General features: G+C 39.9%; 1 protein-coding gene across 1 annotated transcript in view; it reads right to left on the reverse strand.

The window, feature by feature from the left end:
* Positions 1-19,989, reverse strand: part of LOC122800245 (smoothelin-like) — a gene marked incomplete in the record, with an annotated part of 1,328,624 nt that overhangs the window by 153,459 nt on the left and 1,155,176 nt on the right. Inside the window, 2 exon segments of the mRNA XM_044069736.1 lie at positions 16,510-16,633; positions 19,377-19,544. Of these exon segments, the coding sequence (XP_043925671.1) occupies positions 16,510-16,633; positions 19,377-19,544 (292 nt within the window).

The raw sequence follows: 19,989 nt of genomic DNA on the forward strand, positions 1-19,989 counted from the left end.
CATCACAACTTTTGGCTTGATCAAAAGGTGGAATTTTACTTCTAAAATTAGACTTCACAAGGTCTGTGCTGGAGATTGTCCTGTGTTGTATATTATCACAAGAACATTCTGATGTACTGCTTTGAAAAAAAATCCTTTCATTGTCTATTCTCAAAATAATTTGCAAACTGTGCGCATAAAACTTTATATAAGACAGTTTGGTTACTATAATAATTTTCTATACCTAAAACTTAAAAATGGATAAATGAAAAAAATAATGGCGATTAAAATGAAGTCCGTTGTCAGTTCTAACTTATAGCATGCATGAGAACTAGTTAATGACTGCAATGACATCAAGACCAGCCTTAATGAATGTTGGTCAGTTACCCAAGGTGCCATGCATCAAGAATCACCTTTACCTCAGTCATTTTTAAGGGTGAGGCTAAGCCAGACATATCTAAAAGGACTGGACATGTACAGCTATTCCGCTGTCCCTCTTCTGGTTCTCCCATCTCTTTATCTCCCTTATTCTTACTACTAAGCATGATCCTTACCTGCAGTCATGTCATTATTACTATCACTTCTCAAATCCTCCAACTCCTCTGGCGTCGTCTCATTTTTCTGATCTCTCCACCTCCCTTACTCTAGTCATCAACTACTTAAATGACCAGCATCCTACTGCATCACAACCACTTTTAGTATTTCCATGACTATTTCTCCTCCAACTATAGCTATACACGGCTGTGCAATACTGACACAGGCATCATTATTATTTCATTATTCTAGTGTGTTATGTGGTAATTTCTGTAACATTTTTTTTGTTTGTACCCCATGTTTGAACTTGAAAACAGTCCATTGTGATCAGCGTAATACCCTGGTTAAAAAATTCAAATAAATAAATAAATTGTGTGTTATAAAAGCATTTTGTTAAACAATGTCATCCACTTACTATCAAACTTTATATTCTGTCTTTAATTTACTAAAACTGGCAGCAGCAAAATTCAGAAAATTAGATAGTCTGTCCCTCTCCAAGTTAAACAGGATTTTATTAACAAGTGACTCCATGTGTGCTTCCCCTGACAACATCTTATAATGACTCAGTGACAGCACAATATGGAGATGGCCCACATTGCCCATTGGTACATACAGAAGGGGACATCACTGATTCCATCTTGACTACCCAGAAAACTGACCCCGTGTGCACCCTCCCCCTGGATTACAAATACTGTCATTGGATAGTGACTGCCATGCTGTTAAACAGCTATTTACACTATAACAATGTCTGATTTCCTTTTGTGCCCATCACTTCAGCCATCTGTGGAGTACTGTACACTTCTTGGTGGTTTTCTTCAGCTGGACAATGTGTCAAATGAAGAAATAATACATTTTTTGGTGGCACAGTGGTGCAGCAGTTAACGTTGTAGCCTCGCAGCAAGAGGTTCTCTGGTATGATTCTTGGCTGGGGCTCCTCATGTGCAGAGTCTACATGCCCTCCCTGTGTTCATGTGGGTTTCCTCTGGGTGCTCCTTTTCCTTCCCACATTCCAAAGATGTGTCTGGAGCAATTCTCCCAATGCCTCCTGTGAAAATGGACTTTGTCCCAGTTGGACTTTCCTGGTAAACAAATGTTAACTAAATAAATAAATTGTGCCATACTGCAGAGATCCTGTTGCTCCGGCTTGTGTTGCTACTGCCTGATGCAGCTTAGGCCTATTAGTTTAATACTGATGATGGACAGACCCGTCAGTAGTTACTTCTTCAAATGGATGATCATTAAACAGCTGGAGAATTGGGGTGGGCTCCATTTGCAATTGTACTATCTTCTGTAACTAGTCGGAAAAAAAAGTACTGACCTTCCACCAAGGTGATTACCTTCATGGAATATTCCTACACACTCAAGCAAAACATTTCTCAGCATGACATCTCTACTGACGGACTTGGAACAGTGAGTGCAAAAGCTTTTTTTCACATTCTTTGAGCTACTTTATAGCTGTTGTGAATGGGCTTCAGTATAAAATGCTAAACTAATGAACATAAATGTTGCACACTCAAATGGCTGTAAAACATTCTATTGATCCAGCTTAACAATATGTATAAGACCTGACATATGGTGGTTAAAAAAAATCATAAGATTTGAGTTTAAATACTCTTTCCTTTAAAATCTGGGCTGATGGCAGGAACCAGATAAAGAAAAGGCCAGACACTACAAAATAATTTAAATGTTTCAACATGCACCAGAAATATGTCTTTTCATGACCACATACATTTCTTAATGTGAATGAATCATTTGCTAGTCAGTGGTAATATGGTTAGTGATCTGACTGAAAAATCATCAACCTGACAAAAACTGTTATCCATGTCCATCATCACTTACATACCCCATATATTACAAACAAGGTCAAAGTAGTAGTAAAGGACTTCTGAATACAATCTAGTTTTATTTCTTCTATGGTTTCAAATGAGAATTTACTATGTAAGTATTCCTAAATGTGCCTCTGATCATATCTTGAATGGAATGAATAATAAAGAGAAGAGTCTAAATTACACAAAAATGCTACTTTTTGGTGGCTCAAGTCATTCTTTTATGTAAACTGAAGAAAGAAAATATAGTTCCAGAGGTACTGATCTGCCAGTCAGTTTTACCTAAAATGGAGATGGGACACCACTGCAGATTCTTACCTTACTTGAAGTGCCTAAAGTACCACTATTTGGCATTTTGCTTCTCCTTCTACTGATTAATAAAATTCTCAGTCACTGCATGGAATTGGTGCCCATTCTGTAGATCAATGTGGGGCAAAACTTGGGAAAGGGGCAGCATTACTAGTGATAATCTGCCCTTAAAAGGTTGAAAGGTCCATTCACCTCCCAAAAACCCCAGCCACCCACCCTCCCTACGTTAGGTTGAAATGTATCCACAAACAGCCTCTAATCCACGAAAAACATCCAGTCATAAAAAGAGTTATACATAACAATTAAGAATATACCACACTGCTAGAAGATTTGTTCTCCCTTCTTAATCCTTTTAAGTACTCAGTTGCATCATATGTCTTGCAGACAAAATGTGCATCATTACACAGGTCTTCAGCACTATCCCAGCAGATGAACTCTTTTCTGTCAACATTTATAATATAAATCATACAAACACTTTAGAACTATAATATATTGCAAACAATGCATTCATATCTACTTAAAGATACCACTTTCTAGGCATTGAATGGCTCACTAGTTGAAATTAATTTAACTTTGCTGCTGGAATGTCCGGATCACTAGATCAACTCAGACACCGACAGCTAAGGAATCACACAAAAAAATCTATTATACTAGACAAAAAAAAACTTCTACTACCATCTTCAACAAAAACATAACAAGAAATCTCAAATGTTTTGGGCAGGAATAAACAAATTTCTTCACCTAGGACAGTCCTCCACTCCTACCCCATCAGTTTCCAACCATAAATCCCCAGAGGATATTGGAAATACCTTCAATAGTTTCTTCACAGAGACTATCCAATCCCTAGCCAGCCAACTGGCACCCAGCTGCTCCAACCCAAATTCTGCCACAACCAATACCCCACTCTCCTTTAGCTAATGCCCCACTCTCCTTTAGCTTTCACCTGTTTCTACATCACTTATCAGATCTCTAATTAAGAAATTAAAACCAGCTACTCTTATCTCTTCCCACCAGAGTAACTGCAAAAAGCAGTAGATGCCATAGCATACCCCACCTCCATCATAATCAACAGAACCTTATCTGAATCCATCATCCCCTCCATTTGGAAAATATCTCATGTAATACCACTTCATAAAGGAAGCAACTCATTCGAACTGTCAAACTTTAGACCCATAACTATTCTGTCACTACTGGCTAAAATTATGGAGAAGTGTGCCCATAAACAACTTATGCATTATCTTACCCAGAATAAGCTGTTGGCTAACTCTCAGCACGGTTTCAGGCCACACCACAGTACCGCCTCAGCCCTCCTATCCTTATCTAACACCATAAATCATAACCGAAATAATAGGAAGCTTTCCCTCCACCCTCTTTTTAGATCTCTCCAAGGCCTTCGATATAGTCAACCACCAAATACTCATGCACACCCTTAAGGCATTCTCACTAAATAGCCAGTGCTTCAATGGTTCCAATCTTACATGTGTGGTAGACAACAAGCCGTCCTATGGCAGGACAAACTATCAACCCATCTACCTGTCACCCTACATGTCCCCCAGGGCTCCATACTAGGACCCCTTCTTTTCTCTCTCTTTATTAATGACCTTCCCACTGTCATCCCAAATGTTACCTGTATCCAATATGCGGATGACTGCATCTTGATTTGTTCAGCCACCTCCCCGACAGATCTAATGACATTAACCCAGAATACTTTCAATATAGTTGAAAACTGGCGCTCTGACCATTAGCTATTAAACCCTAACAAAAAAAGTTGCTTCTTTTTTTCCCCTACTTGTAAGTCTTCCTCACTACTCTTTACCATAAAATCTAATAATGGCACCATTATCTCCCCAGATGCGCAAAACAAACTCTTAGGTGTCACAATAGACAAGACCCTCAAATTTGATATCCATGTCAATCAAACTATCAAAACCATTAACAAAAAACTTGGCTCCCTCTATAAGATCAAACCTTTCCTTACTCCATTTGCTAGGACTGCTGTTGCTCATTCCCATCTACTCTCCACGCTTCTCTATGCCGCCCCTCTACTCACTAATTTGAACAAATCCTCTGTTAGCAAACTCTCCAGCTGTTATAACCATATTTCTAGATTTGCAACAGGCATGGCCTATAGGACCCACCACTGTCACAACGTAAATCATCTGGGGTGGCTAGACTGGCCTAGCCTACTTCAGTACAACCAGCTTATAATTGCCCGTAAAGTTCTCAACCACCCTGATAATACACCTGCACTTAAAAACATCATCAACCCTTATAGCAACCTGAGGTCACGTCACTCTTCTAATAAACTACTTGTTCAAACATCCAAAATCAACAACTCTGCTGGGGACACTCTGTTTTCTGACTCTGTTGGCGAAACTTGGAACTCACTCTGCTGATCTTACTCTTGAACTCTCTCGTACTCAGTTCAAAAAAGGCCTCAAGCTATACTTTAAAACTCACTGGCTATGTCCTTGTTCAAAAGCTGACTAGATCCTGTAATCATGTTACATTGCCTAGTCAGTTTGTCAACAGTTTTAAAAATGTATGATTATATTACCTGCTTGCTCAACTGGAGCCTGTAAGCTGTGTGTAACTTGTAATCATTTTGTGATTTTTACTATATGTTCTACCTTGGAGCTTTTCTTCCTGGGCCTCTGCTGAAAATGGACATGTATCCAGTTGGACTATCCTGGTCAACAAACATAAAATAAATACATAAATGTCTATATCCCATATGTTTCCAAAATTAGCTCTCAGGATATACAATCAAATTTAAGTTCTACCTATAAAACACTGTCAGTAATCATTTTAATAGTGAATGGAAATATAAATGGATTGGAACTTGTATATACAAGTTAACAAAGTATCACAAACAAACCTCACCCGCTGCAAAGTTAGACTGCTCCATACAAGTAATACATTGTAACCATCTCAGATACATTGACACTGCAGAGCAGCAGTTTCGCTGACTTTGAAATTCCCTCAGTGCTTGCAACATTCTCCAATCTGACAAAAACGCAAAGGAACCGTAGCGTTGTAATGCTGTCTGAAGAAAGCCCTACAAGTTTTCTATAAACAAACAAATCTTTTGTAGTAGGGAAATTGAGTCAATGTTAATTTTAACCAAATTTAATAAACAAAAGCTATTTTGAGTTGCCTGTCTATATGTTTCCTCTTATAGGTTTATATTAGACTAATGACCACCAGGGTCTTTACAAGCCTAGCCATGCAACCCAACCCAGTTTTGTCCCAGAGTTCCTTGGATGCCTATTTGGTGGGGTATGTTAGTAAAGACGTAGCTAAGGGTTGTGTGTGGGATTTGCTAGCTGAGGATTAATTTACTTACTGTTGACCTCTGTCCATCAAAGACATGGGGGCCAGACCAGGGGTGAATCTGGAACTTCCCATTCAATGATCAAGGTTTCAAGGTTTCTTGGGTTGTGTGCTACCGGCTGACGGCGCTTTTACCTAGCTGACCTCATCATGTTGGGTGATGTAAACATTGTCTGACTGGAGACAAATCAATCAATAACATGTCATCACTTTATTTAACTGCACAGTCTAAACCCAATGCTCAATCTCATTTTTAATATCTCTAAAGTGGTCTAGTATCCTTTCTTTTAAAGTGCGGTTGATCTTACCAATATAATATATATAGCATATTGTGCAGAAGCTGAAATAAATGTTTTTAGTTGTGCAATCTGCATAAAAATTAAATTCAATTTTAGTACCCAGCTGATGGTGTATGAATTATAAATTAGCATTAAACAGCAATGTTACAGGATTATTACAAGGCATTAAGTAGCAACACAATGTTATACAGTGTCAATAATCAGGAGTATAGCAAAGCTCTTTCAAGATGTATAAAAAGAAATTTGTCATTAAGATTAATATAGTTTTGGGGTAAGTGGTTACAAAAACCCATGTAGCTGGATGAAGGCAAGACAATTGCAATAGAATGTTTCTCTGAGGTGATTTGCTTAATAGGTGTTAGAAGACAGTAGAAAGAGTAGTCAAGGAAGATTAGAGAGAGCTAGTGAGAAGAGTGAGTTAAGGGCAGAAAGTAGATTAAGGTATGAGAGGTAGGGGATGTTAAGAAGGGAGAGTGCAGTGGCAGGACCAGTGACTTTTAAAGTGCTCTTTGGTGGCTATCTTAAATTGTTTAGGATGTCTAAGGGTCCTGATTTCTAGTGGGAGCCTATTCCAGGCAATAGTGGAGTGACAGCTGTACATGTTACATCCAAATTTAGACTTGGGTTTGTAGATTTGTAGTAGGTCTTGGTTAGAGCTTTGGAGAGGTCTGGAGGGAGAATAATGGGAGATGAGGGGATCGTGCTGAGCAGTAGGAAGGCTGGTATAGGATAGAATGGATGATCTGGAGCTGAGAGAGAAGAAGCTGGTGGGTAATTCAAGCCAGTTTAGGTGTTTTAGAGAGAGACAGTGATTGGGGTTTGCTGGGCAGCAAATCTAGCTACCTTGTTGTATGGAGATTAGAGTTTGGTCAGGAGTGTTGAATTAAGATTTGTGAGAATTTGAGAATTGTACATTACACTGGGTAGAAGGTAGGTAAGAGAAAGAGAGTAATCTTGGCTTCAAAAGTAGGGAATTTCTTGTTACGGTAAAGGAGCCCTAGTTTTGAATGAGTCTTTTTCATACAGTTATTAACATGCAAGTCAAATTTAAGCTGATTGTTGATTGTTATGCCCAAGAGCTTAGTGCTGGGTTCTACCTGAATGGGAGTGTTATTAAGGGACTGTATGGAGAAGGAGGGTTTAATATTGTTGAACTTTTTAGGTAGTAAGAGTAACAGCTTTGTTTTTTAGGGTTAAGGATGAGCTGGTTGTTGGAGAGCCAAGTTTCAACTAAGTTAAAAGATGCCTGAGTAGCGGAGAAAAGCTTAGAGGGAGAGCAGGGTATGGTGATGATTGTTGAGTCATCTGCGTATTTTATTAAAGATGACTAAGGACAGGAGGTATAGAGCTGATTAGTAAAGATGTTAAAAAGTAAAGGCTCTAGGATAGACCCTTGAGGTACACCCATTTTTACAGGGAGAGGAGGGGAGAGTGCAGAGTGCCATCTCACTGATTGAGATCTATCAGTGAAGTAGCTGGAGAACCATGCAACAGTATAAGAGGAGAAGTTGAGGTTATGCAGTTTGTGAAGCAGAAGAGAGTGTGAGACAGTGTTGAAAGCTTTTAAGAGGTCCAAGAATAGGCAAGAAATAAGTTTATGGTCGTTCATGGCTATAGAGACAGTGTTGAGGAAGGATAATAGAGCTGTAGTGGTGCTATGTTTGGGTCTGAACCCATGTTGAGTGGGTGTAAGCAGATTTTCCTGTATTAGATACTGCATAACTTGATAGGAATACATTTTTTTAGTACTTTAGAGAGAGGGGAGAGGATAGCGACAGGTCTAAAGTTGGAGATATTAGAGGAGTCACCTCCTTTGTGTATAGGTAGAGTGTAGCATTGTTTCCAGATGGAAGGGACTTTAGATTCAGAGAGAGAGAGGGATTAATTAGGATAGATACAGGGAGAGCAAGAGAGTCACCTGCTAGCAGAAGAAAAGTGGAAGGAATATTGATGCTGAGCATGGTTTTAATTTAGAGAGTAGAGTTTTGATGTAGCTAGTAGGTGCAGGTTTGTGGGAGAAGGTATTTGAGGAGATAGTATTAGGAGCAGGTTCAGAAAAGTTGGAGATGTTAGTATTAGAGGAGTTTGGGTTAGGGTTGAGTAGCTTAGATACTGAATCGATAAAATAGGTATTGAAGACAGTGGCAGTTTCTTCAGATGCCTTGTCTGGCCATGGATTGGGGGAGCAAAGATTACTGGGATGTAATATTTGGTTAATAGAGTTCCAGAATTTTTTAGGATTAGATTTTAGGGCTGTGGGAGGTTTGTTATAGAAGTCTGTTTTATTTTTATGTGTTTTTTTTGTCATATTTCTGAGTTCTTTATATTTTTGCAAGTCTGCAGGCAGCTTAGTTTGTAAACATTTTTCCATAATTTCTCTCTAGTTATCATAAGGGTACGAGTGGCTTTTGAAAGCCACGGAGATATGTTGGGACTTAATTTGGACTTTCCGAGGGGGAGCAAGCGAGTCTAAGATGCTAAGGAAGGTGGAGTTGAAAGCTAGGACTGCTTCTTCTAATGGGAGTTGGGTAAGGAATTTCCAGTTTACTTTAGAGAGGAGGGCATTAAAGGTTTCTGGATGAATGTTAGAGTGTTTGTGACAAGTGATAAATCTAGAAGGTTTTGAGAAGTGGGGAGTGAACCTAAGCACTTTTATAGGGGAGTGATCACTCAGGGTGTTTGGTAGGGTTTCAGGGTTATAACATTTTGGAAGGATTAGATACAAGTACCCGTTCAATAAGAGTACTAGATGTGTGTGAGTTGTTTGTATGAGTAAGTTGGGAGATTAGCTGTGTAAAACCATATAAATTAATATGAGTATTAGAGTTTGGATTACTGAGAGTTAACCAGTTAATGTCGACATCCCCAAGGAGGACAGTTTCATTGGGGATGTGTTGAGAAAAGTATGAAAGAATATTTTCGAACAGAGGAATGTTGTCTCCTGGAGGAATATAGATGGCTGCTACTGTGAAAGTGGTGTGGTCATTGATTTTAAGGTTAGCTATAAGTAGTTCAAGCAGGAGAAAAGATGGGATAAGTTTCATAATACTTGTAATGGTGAGGTGGTTAGAGTAGAGGATGGCTACGCCACCCCCTTTTTTTGTTTGGTGATCTATGCAGAGTATAATATAACCAGAGGAAGAATGTCTTTAGCAGAGGTTTGGGGTTTCAGCCAAGTCTCTGTTAGGGTGATGACATCAGGGGTGTGGAAGGCTATCCAGGCATGGATTTCAGTAACTTTGTTTAGAATACTATGGCCGTTCATAGAGTAAAACGAAATATGTTTGTTTGGAGAGGATGAGTTTATTAAGTAGAGAGAGGTAGAGTTACGCATCGTGGGATGATGGATGGGCCCAAGATTTGGATGTATGTCACCTGACAGAAGCAGGGCTACATGAAGGTGGTAAAGTTTGAATTTAAGTGGGTTGTAGGTCGAATACTTAGTTTTGGTTTTAGATGCTAGAGTGAAAGGGAGGAAGTTTGATTTTAGGCAGAGGGATGTTCATAGAAAAGATTTCATGGAAATGCTACCAGATGAGAAGCACATAAACTGTATCCTTTCAAGTAAGCCCAGTAATATTCAGATATGACTTTTTTTTTTCCATGTGTCTTTACTGATGCTTTTGGGGTTGTTGATTGCACTCCACTATGCAATGTACTGTTTAATGATACAGAGGGATACTTTAATAAACTTATATTAAACATCCATAATTTCAATGCTCCCTTCAAGTAAAGTGGCATCAGACAGGCAAATCTTCTTTGGATTACACTGACATCAAAACCATGGGTCTACTTCACGTTGTCGTAAGCTGACAATATCGAATACGATATTGTCGGCACGACAATGTTGAAAGTTCAGAATATCGCACAGGTAAATGGAAATCTCCGTAAGGGGGAGATTTCCGTTTACCTCAATGTAGTGCAGTCTTGGAGTTGTTATATTTAAGTAGGGGCGGGGGGGGCGCTAGTTAAGTTTTTTTTATTGATTTATTTTTTTTTTACATTATTCGATATTTTACTACTTCGATCAATAAAGTTCGACCTTTATTGATTCGATGTAGTAAGATTTCAATAACGTGATATAGACGCAAAAACATGGTGTGTCACATAGGGTCACTATGAACAGTATATATCAAGTCCAAACTTCAGACTGAACTCAACAAATCCCATGAACACCAATCATCAGGTAAAATTGTCTCTTCTTTCTAACAAAAGGAGCTATTATTGTAAAAAAGGAAAGGTTAAATCTAAATAATCCAAAAATATGCGGAATCATACAAGGCCATAATTCCACTTCCACCACTTTCCCCCACGTGATAAATAACATTGCCACAAAGCTGGTTTCATACTATCATGATTTTTTTTTATCTCCCCGCCCAGTCAGTCAACTTATCAGTTCAGTCCTCTCAAGAGTGACAAGCTCCATGGTCATTAATTCTGTCTCTCTGGAGCAACATTTGAGCATGAGGACAACTGCCGTCAACCCTGCTGGGGTTGGGGGGGGGGGGTTCTGGCTTAGCACTACTATTTTCCCCATGCACACCCATTAACATTTCTTGGTTAGGCATGTAGTGGGAACTGAAAGGTCTGTCATTTTCTCCTAGACACACACAGCCTCTTTTAGGTGAATACTTTTGACAATTGTGTACTGAATAACAAGATGAACATGGTGTGCATTCCCCTGACATGCACGGCTTTCCTCCTACCCTAAGAAAAGTGGGCAGGCTTAGCTTCTTCATTCATTCTTCTTCTGTCATCAGTCAGCTCCTCTGGCGCTCTAAGCATTAATTGATCCCACATTGTCAGATTCATACTCAGGGCTCTAATCCTCTATGCCATGGAGCACAACTATTTCCATGTTATTTTTGCAACTGTCACTGCTAGCTACCAGCAAGTTGACTCTTAGGTTCTCTGTGGGACTGAGCTCTCTACTCCAAGTGTAAGGCCCATTATTATGTCATGCAACTATGAAGAGTGAAGTGCAACTTCTAAAGAAATAAAGTGAACTGCAAGACTAACTGTAAAGTCTAAAATGGAGATGAGACACCACTGCAGATTCATACCTTACCTGAAGTGCCTAAATTATCATTGTTTGGAGTATTGCTTCCCCCTGTATTAATTAATAAAGTTCTCAGTCTCTGTATGAAATCAATGCCCATTTTGTAGACCAATGTGAGGCAAAACTTGGCAATCAGACTCCAGTGTAATGACAGGGCACTATTCATAATCTCAGTCTGTGCCTCATAGCAGGGTTGTGATGGTGAGGGAATAGAGTGCAGTCACACAGCAATTGCAGGACCTACTAGATAAAGCAGGACAATTTGAATTGGTGTTGATAACGGGTGATTTGAATCCACATATTGGAACAGATAGACAGAACAGGATATGAAGAATGCCTGGATCCATGTGGGTGGGGCAACAGAAATAAAGGAGAGGCCATTCTAGACTTCTGTCTGGTAAATGGCTTGATAGTATCCAACACATGGTTCAATAGACTTCCTCCTAGTTAGGAAAGGGCACTGGTGTAGAATCAGTGACTGCAAAGTCATCCCCAGTGAAACAGTCGGCCCACAGCATAAACCACTGGTTGCCACAATCAGCTGTAAACAGTGATCAGATAAGGCTCTCAAAAGAAACCAGAATGAACACCTAGACGTTGACTGGAGAGAAAGTACAACAGTTCAAGGAATTACTCAGGGCTCTAAGCACCCTAAGAAGATAAGGAAATGGGTGGAGTTGAAGAACAATGGTAGCACCTCAAAGCAGCATGTGTGGGGACTACAGAACAGATATGTGTTTGAGCCAGGTATGGAAATAAGGTACATAAGTAAAGCTGGTGGTGGACTGTGAAGAAGTCCAAGAAGTCATCAAAAAAAAGAGTGCAGTAAAAAACTGGAGATGAAAAAGAATGACCAGGCTAGGAAGGAATACAGGTTGGCTAACAAAGAAGCTAAGAAAAGAGTTGCAATAGCAAAGAACAGGGCATCAGAGGCACTCTACCAGCTTCTGCAAAGTGACTCAGTGTGTGGCATAAAGACACTATCAGGTTGCAAGGCAAAGACAAAAAGATAAAAGAGATAATCAGACACCCCTCATAAGGGATGCCAACAATGACCTGTTCACCAGTCCACAGGATGGAAGGAGTACTTCTAGCAGCTTCTGAATGAAGAAAATCCCACAGAAGCTGTACTGTCGCAGACACAGCCTACAATGAAAGAAGAGTAGGAGCCCAACCTAGAAGAAGTAAGAATAGCACTAAAGAAAATAAGTCAGTGAAAGCAGCAGGCTCAGATGAGATCACAGCAGATATGATAAAGATGCTGGGTGAAATACAGGAGAAAGGGCCCCTGAGGGCACTCATAGCAGTGTGGAGAGAAAGGCGTTTCCCAGATGACTGGAGAATAAGCTTACTCATGCCAGTGTGTAAGAACAAAGGGGAGATACACAACTGTGGGCAGTACAAAGTCATCAAATTCCTGTCACATTGCATGAAAGTTTTAAAGAAAGTGTTTGATAAATGAAAAGCTAACACAGCTTAGTGTAAATCTCTATCTCATCAGGTGAGTGGCCAACTGGCTCACTGATAGGACCCACAAGGACAAAAATAGGTGCCTCCACCTTCAACAGCAGACTTGTCACAAGCAGCGTTTCCCAGGGATCTGTCTTGGGATCCCTGTTTGGCATGTATTTCTCAGTGGTCCAGGCAGAGACAAAAGGCCTGTGGCTGACCAAGTTGGGTGCTGTTACTGACTCCCCAAATGATGTTAAGATACTGCAAAAGGGTCTCACAGCAACAAATGACTGGTGCCAAAGTCATGGCCTTAAGTTAAACGCAAAAAAAGTATTATCATTCGGCAAAAAAAGCAGCCCCTACTGACTATCATATCAACGGCAACCCCCTAAGCAGACAACCTGTGGTGAGAGACCTGGGTACTCAGGTTGACGACAATCTCACATTCGACTATCATGTAGCGGGCAGTGGTCAGAAAAGCCTTTTACTTGGTTCATCTCACAAGTAAATGGATTGCATCCAGAAAAAAGGAGGCTATTACCTCCCTGTGCCCCCCCCTCATTAGGCCAACAATTGAGTGTAACACCATGTTTGGTATGTACCTCTCCAAACACCTGGACCAACTGGAAAGGTCACTGAAATATCTCACAAAGATAATCCATGGCCTCCAATACCTGTCCTATGTGGACAGGCTCAAATCACTGTCACTCTACTCGTTATTGTACAGATTGCTCAGAGGTAATCTGTGTCTCACCTACAAGGCAATATCAGACCCTGCCCTACTAGAGAAGCTCCATATCCGTAAGTCTAACTCCTCATGCATTACCCAGATGAAAGGCCTAAATCTAATATGCAACATCAACAAAACCTGCTGGAGAGACAGGTTTGTCTCCCAGAGCCTGCCCCATCTCTGGAATAGACTTCCCATACATGTCAAACAGAGTACCTCACTGACCCTCTTCAAGTACAACCTTGATGAGTGGATGGGAAACCACAAATTTGCTCACGGATTTCATCTGTGTCCCTCATTGACAGAAGCGACTGGTGCTGAGGTTTCTGTTTTGGGGATAAACTCTTGGCTAGGCTTGTAAGGGCCCCAGAGCCATTAGCCTAGTAACCTCATATGATCCTATGAAACTTAGCACTGATAAGCCAGTGGTAATGGCAGCAAAATGGGGAAATCAGAAGAAGCTGAGAACTGAAACAGATGGGAAGATAATGGAACAGGTTAACAGCTTCAAGTATCTGGGAGGGGTGGTTGAGGAGAAGAGAAGTCTGAATGAAGAGGTCAAAGCTAAAATCAGAGGGGCTGCAGCCAACTGGCATAGACTGCCAACGTGTAGTATATGACAAGAATGCCTAAGAAGCTGAAAAGTAAAGACAGTGGTATAACCAGTACTACTGTATGGTACAGAAACCTGGGCAGTAAAGACAGAGCAGATGGGGAAGCTAGAGGTAATGGAAAAAACGTGCCTGAGAAGGATGTTAGGATGCACATTTTGGGACAGATGATGAAAGGAGGATATAAGAGCAGAAGCCAATGTAGCTCCAATTGCAGAAAAGATCAAAGAGAACAAATTATGGTGGTTTGGACATATGCAAAAAAGCAGAAGACAATCTGGTGAAGAAGATTTGGGCAGACAGGAAGAAGATAAGAGGAAACGAGGTCATTCAGCAAAGAGATGGACAGACTGTGTGAGAAGATATGCGACAGTCAGGCATGAGTGTCAAAGAAGGCAGGAGTGTGGCATTGAATCGAAAGAGATGGCAACAGTAAATATCATACCCTGACCTCATGTAGAAAAATGGGAAAAAGGGGGTGGTTGATGATGATGATAATGATGCAAGGCTAACAGTAACGACTTTAAAGCACTGAACCCCTCCTTCCTACACCCCTAAGGGATCTAGTTCATAAGATTGATGATTTAAAATGTCAAAACCCACATGATTGAGACCATATGGGACATTTTAAATCAATGAAAACCACAAAGAAGACAAACAATGTTTTTGCAGTGGGGCAAGCCCTCCTTCACCCCCCACACCCCCTGCTAAATATATATATCAACTCAGAGAACGAACCACAGTAGGGAAAAGGGCACACTCCTAGATCTTCAATGTAAAAGAACAGCCTTCTTATTAACTGTTGTTTAAAATGTATTTAAACCTTAACCTTATTAAGTTAGTACAAATTCACTGGATTTTCAGTAGAGGTCAGCTATGAAATTGGCCTCCCCCACCAAATGAGCCTTTCCCTGTTTGTCACCACTTTTATCACACTATTATAAAACTTTAAAAACTGCTTCCTGATTGACTAACTAGTATTTACTTGTTTATATATGGGCAAAAACTCAATTATGCAACACCAGCAAAGTAGCAAAAGCTAACAAATTAGACAAATATAACCGGGATAATGAAAAGAAACAGCTCCTACATGATGATACAAAAGGCTGGCTTTTTGTTTTCTACATCAGCCCAATCCTGGGCAGAACACTTAATACATTAATAATGACTCATGGGTGGGCATGATTATTAGCAGTAAACAATGGAGTCATTTAAAAAGATCTTTTGCTTTTAAATAAATCCATAGTATAACAGCCCTTTAATGGCTTATGGGGGTTTCCACAAATGGTGGTCAGTAAAGCTCTGTAGTCTGATACTGCACAGGTAAAGGAATGCATTAGGGCTCTGGTCTGTTAAAAAAAATCCTTGTCATTCAGGCTGTTCACTTTGAATACAAACACAAAACTGCAAATAAATCATTAAAAGTTGCATGTGTTGTTTTAGTGCTGTTACATACTGCAGTGCAGATTAGCACAACAACAAAGGATACCTTCTGAACTCTCCCCAGAATGTCAAGCAGTTCATAGGTTCATACTAGGCTATCTTCCCTAGGGTGGTTGTTGTGTCTTTCAAGCAGTGTCCTCAGAAATTCTTTATATTGAACGACAAAGACCATTAAAAAGTCCTGAGCTAATAAGCACTGTGATCACATTCACTGTCTAAGTAGTCATTGAGGTAACAGTGTGTGGATAGTATTAATTATGGCTTCAAAAGAACCAACCTAAATCTGTTTATTGGAGAAACTTTTTTTTAGTAAGGCAATAAAGACAGACCTGTATAAAAGAGCAGCAATCATGTGTACACATTGGCACACTGCTTGTAAATTTCTAAGTTAACATCAAAATGCTTGCTTGAGTACATCTGCATGATTGATAAAGAAAAACTAATCAAACAGTACAAAAGGGCAATAACTTCCTTCATTCATTAACAGTCTGAAAAAAAAAAAGAAATGTTCATTTTAAGTGCACTGTGAACAGTAAAGTGCATATTTATTTCAAATGTACACTGATCTTAAACCTTTACCACCATTACAAAACAGAACTTACAATCAAAAATTGGACAGCCAAGAGCCCTGTTTTGATGCAGACATCTATTTACTAAGTTTTGAGAATGTTGTTACAATTAATTTTATTCAGTGGATGCCACCTTTGAAACCAGCCCTCTCTGGGATAAGTGTATGAAGCAGAAATAATTACCTTTTCAACATTTACCTCTAAGAATACACTTGGGTGGAAATGCATTCCTGTCATTTACCCCTACACACACACACACACACACATGCACGCACACGCATGCACACACACACACACACACACACACACACACACACACACACACACACACACACACCACTAAAACTCCTGTAAAAATGTCTGACCTCGTAGCCTCGTGTTTTGGCTCTGCACCAGTCTAACAGCATCTGCTTAATACTGTTGGCATTAGGGACCCCAAAACTTGATGCACGCTGGACCTTCACAATGGCAACAGCTGGATTAGGGGAACTAAAAAGAAAGGAAAAAGCACAACACCATGAATCAGTGCAGCACCTGGCAGTAAAATCATAGAAGCATAAACACCACATTTATGTTTATTAAAACAGCATTCACTTATGTGAGCTATATTCATAAACTACAATGAAATGACAGGGCTTCTTAAATAGTGAGGCCAACCATGGAGATCCCAATCAGTTCTAGCAAATTGCAGTTAGCTTCGACATGTCAGTGTAACAAACGCATTGGCACACATTACAGTAAGTGTCACTTTCGGACTACTTTTCAAGCAGTTTTATCCTGTGACAGTACAAATCTTAAGGTACACCTTTCAATACACTTAGTTAAGATGGCAGTTTTTCCTATTATTGACATTAGTCTCAGAACACTCTCTCTTCAAGGTTAGAGAGAGCAGTATGCACCGCATACCTTCCTGCCTTAGCTGAAACGAAAGAACGTTACACTGCCTGCACAGGGGAAAAAAATCATTGCTAAAAACATTTGGGGGGCTGGTGGTGGTGGTGGAATTTTCAAACATGTTACGGTGACAATTCAGATATTTAAAATTAGTAAACTAAGACACAGTGGCTTTCATGTGTCTGGATTGAGGGGAAGGGGAGGGTGACATTAACAAATTAAAAAAAAAAGAACTGGGTTAGTGTTGTTTTTATTTTTTTAGTTTCTTGCAATGCAGCTCTGTATTTGAGAACTTGACATTTCAGCTTTTAAGATTAGCAAAACAGCTGATGAGTAATCCAGGGAGAATAACATTAGTCATTTACTTAGCTTTAGCTCATACCCTATCTGTTGTACACTGCATGATACTGTTTCCATGGGGAAGCCGAATGTTTTCAGTAAATGGGCCGAAGCCTGAACATTTTTCATATCATAAGAGGCGCTATAAAAACAGTGCTCAAGAACTAGCAGATTTAAGGAGTGAAGACCATCAAAAACACTGGAGCAAATTTAATCTCAGCTGAAAAACAACTCAAAAGTCACCACTGTCTACTCCCAAAAATGGTATTGTGTGTGTGGCTTAGCTGCAATGACAGTCTTACCTTAACTGGTTACCAACACAAGACCATCTGCTTTTAGTTACAGCTTCTGGGAGGATACATGAACACCGATATAAATCATAATGTGATTTAATGGGCATGCAGCAAGAATCTGAAAGTTTTATGAGAAGTTCTGTAAAATGTACAATACTGTCCTTCAGAAACAAGAAACATTTTTGACAGCCTGCTCCATTTTAGCTGGGGACCAACTTGCTCCTCTGATAAAATGCTGATATTCAGCAACAAAACAATAAAATATAAAGGTAATACTTGTTTAATAGACTGCCCATAACAGGTACATTCCCCCCCCCCCAAGTACACTGCATTAGGCGGGCTGTTGTTCTGAATAGCCAGTAAACACAATTCTTTAGTGATCTGTAACAAATTGGTTTAGATGCTTGGTAAGGGGATGCAAAGATGCTTTTACAGCTGGTTGTCTTTGGCTAGGAAACTACTGGACCTAATGTCTCTACTGTTAATGTCTGACAATATAAAGTCAGGGAAACTACTCCACAAACCTAGAGAGAAGAGTAGCAAAAGGAGCTCAGGAGGGCAGAAAAACAATAAGAATGCCTGATCAGTATCTAAGATGTTTTACTGCAGAATGTACCATACAACTTCCAGTCTCATTCTGAAAAGAGTTCCTACAACATCACAGTGTACAGAAGTGCTCATGAGGAAATGGATTGTATCAGTTTGCTCCATGGTACAGAGAGACAAAGCACTGTGACCAAGACAACCTAGATTTAATTGGTGGCCTGACCTCTGGAGAAGCTGGCATTGGGGGTGGGGATGGGTAAGATTGATGGGGGTTTTCCTGTTTACTTCTTTCTGGGAAAAGGATGGGGAAAATGTTGAGGCTTTGCCTAGATAAGGTGGTGAGAATGGAGCTGGGTACAAGGGATGATGCCAGATCAGTTAGCTGGGTGAGCTGCAGAAAGCATATCACCACAATAGAATTACTTGAACGTTTGGACTAAAACAGTCTCCATCAGCAGTTAATAAAACTTAGTTATTGCAATAAAAGGTGTTACACATCACTTGTGTGTTCCAGTGTACTCTGACAAAGGACCAGCATAGCATTTCTACTTTTTTATTATTTTTTATCCATTTGTTTCCCAGCAACATCCTGTGGGGAATGATGCTAAAGCAGACAGTACACTCCAGCTACATTACATTCACAGTTTTCTTTTGCCATCAGTGATGATGACCCAATCACAAAACTGGCATATCTAAGACTAAGAAGACCTCTGCTGTGCATTTTAGAACATGTCTCCAGAAGTGACTGCACTTATAAATGTTTGCCAAAAGTGTTTCAGCTGACTTACCTAGGATCATAAGATCGTAGGCAATTACTAGGCTATCAACCCAGAGGTCATTTTAAGCCTAGCCGTTTCATCCCAATGTAATACCATGAAAATGCTAGTCAATACCCAAGATTGCATTTAGTGCTGACTGCCAATGTCCAGGAGGGTTGTGGGCACTATCACTGGTAAGAATTTAAGGTGCCTCATCCACACGTCCCGATTTCTCTTGAATAGTGTCATACAGGTGCTCTGTTTTGCATTAATTAACAAAAAACATACAAATCAGCAATAAAATAAAATAATTGTCAAAGCGTGGCACCAGTCCTTTCTGTCTTTAATCAGTCACTTAACACACAGTAATAATACAGCAGAAAGATATCCTTCTTTCCATACCCTCCATCCTTTTCTAGTTTTTCGATCATTGCTTTCCTGGCCTGTGCTGCAGAGGTTTTAGGCAGACTCTGAGATCGCATCATTTCTTTCTTTTTCTCTGCTTGTCTGCGCTCCAGGGCAGCTAGGCTACTGGAACGTGATGTGGTGTCGTCCTCTCGGTCAAACACACTGTTAAGAGAAAATGTCCATAAACCACTGCATGTACATAAGACCAGCTTGTCCTTTCATTATACAGTTCAACACTTTTGTGGAGCTAGTTTAGATACTACTATGTTAACATAAAAATATATATGGATCGTTCTTTTCACAGCTATTCTTCATGACAGAACCACATCAAAACCTTTGTTGGCATTTCAAGTCCATCCGTGCAGATTTTAAGTTGCCTGCTCACACTTCTACTTAATATGGAGATGATCGATTCTGAAGCAGATTACTGAAGAGTATGACACGAGGTTGGAACAAACCTTAGTGTTGCTTGCAGCCACCTAACACTTAAAATGTAGCCTCATCTTCAAATACTGACCCTATATAGTTAAAACGCAGACAATTCATTTTTGTATTTTGCCCGGAACAATCATGAAAAGATATTATAAGAAAATGTTCTCATCTCTAA

This window comes from Protopterus annectens, chromosome 4.part0 (genome assembly GCF_019279795.1).
Source record: "Protopterus annectens isolate FY-2018-M chromosome 4.part0, PAN1.0, whole genome shotgun sequence".
NCBI classification, from domain to species: domain Eukaryota; kingdom Metazoa; phylum Chordata; order Ceratodontiformes; family Protopteridae; genus Protopterus; species Protopterus annectens.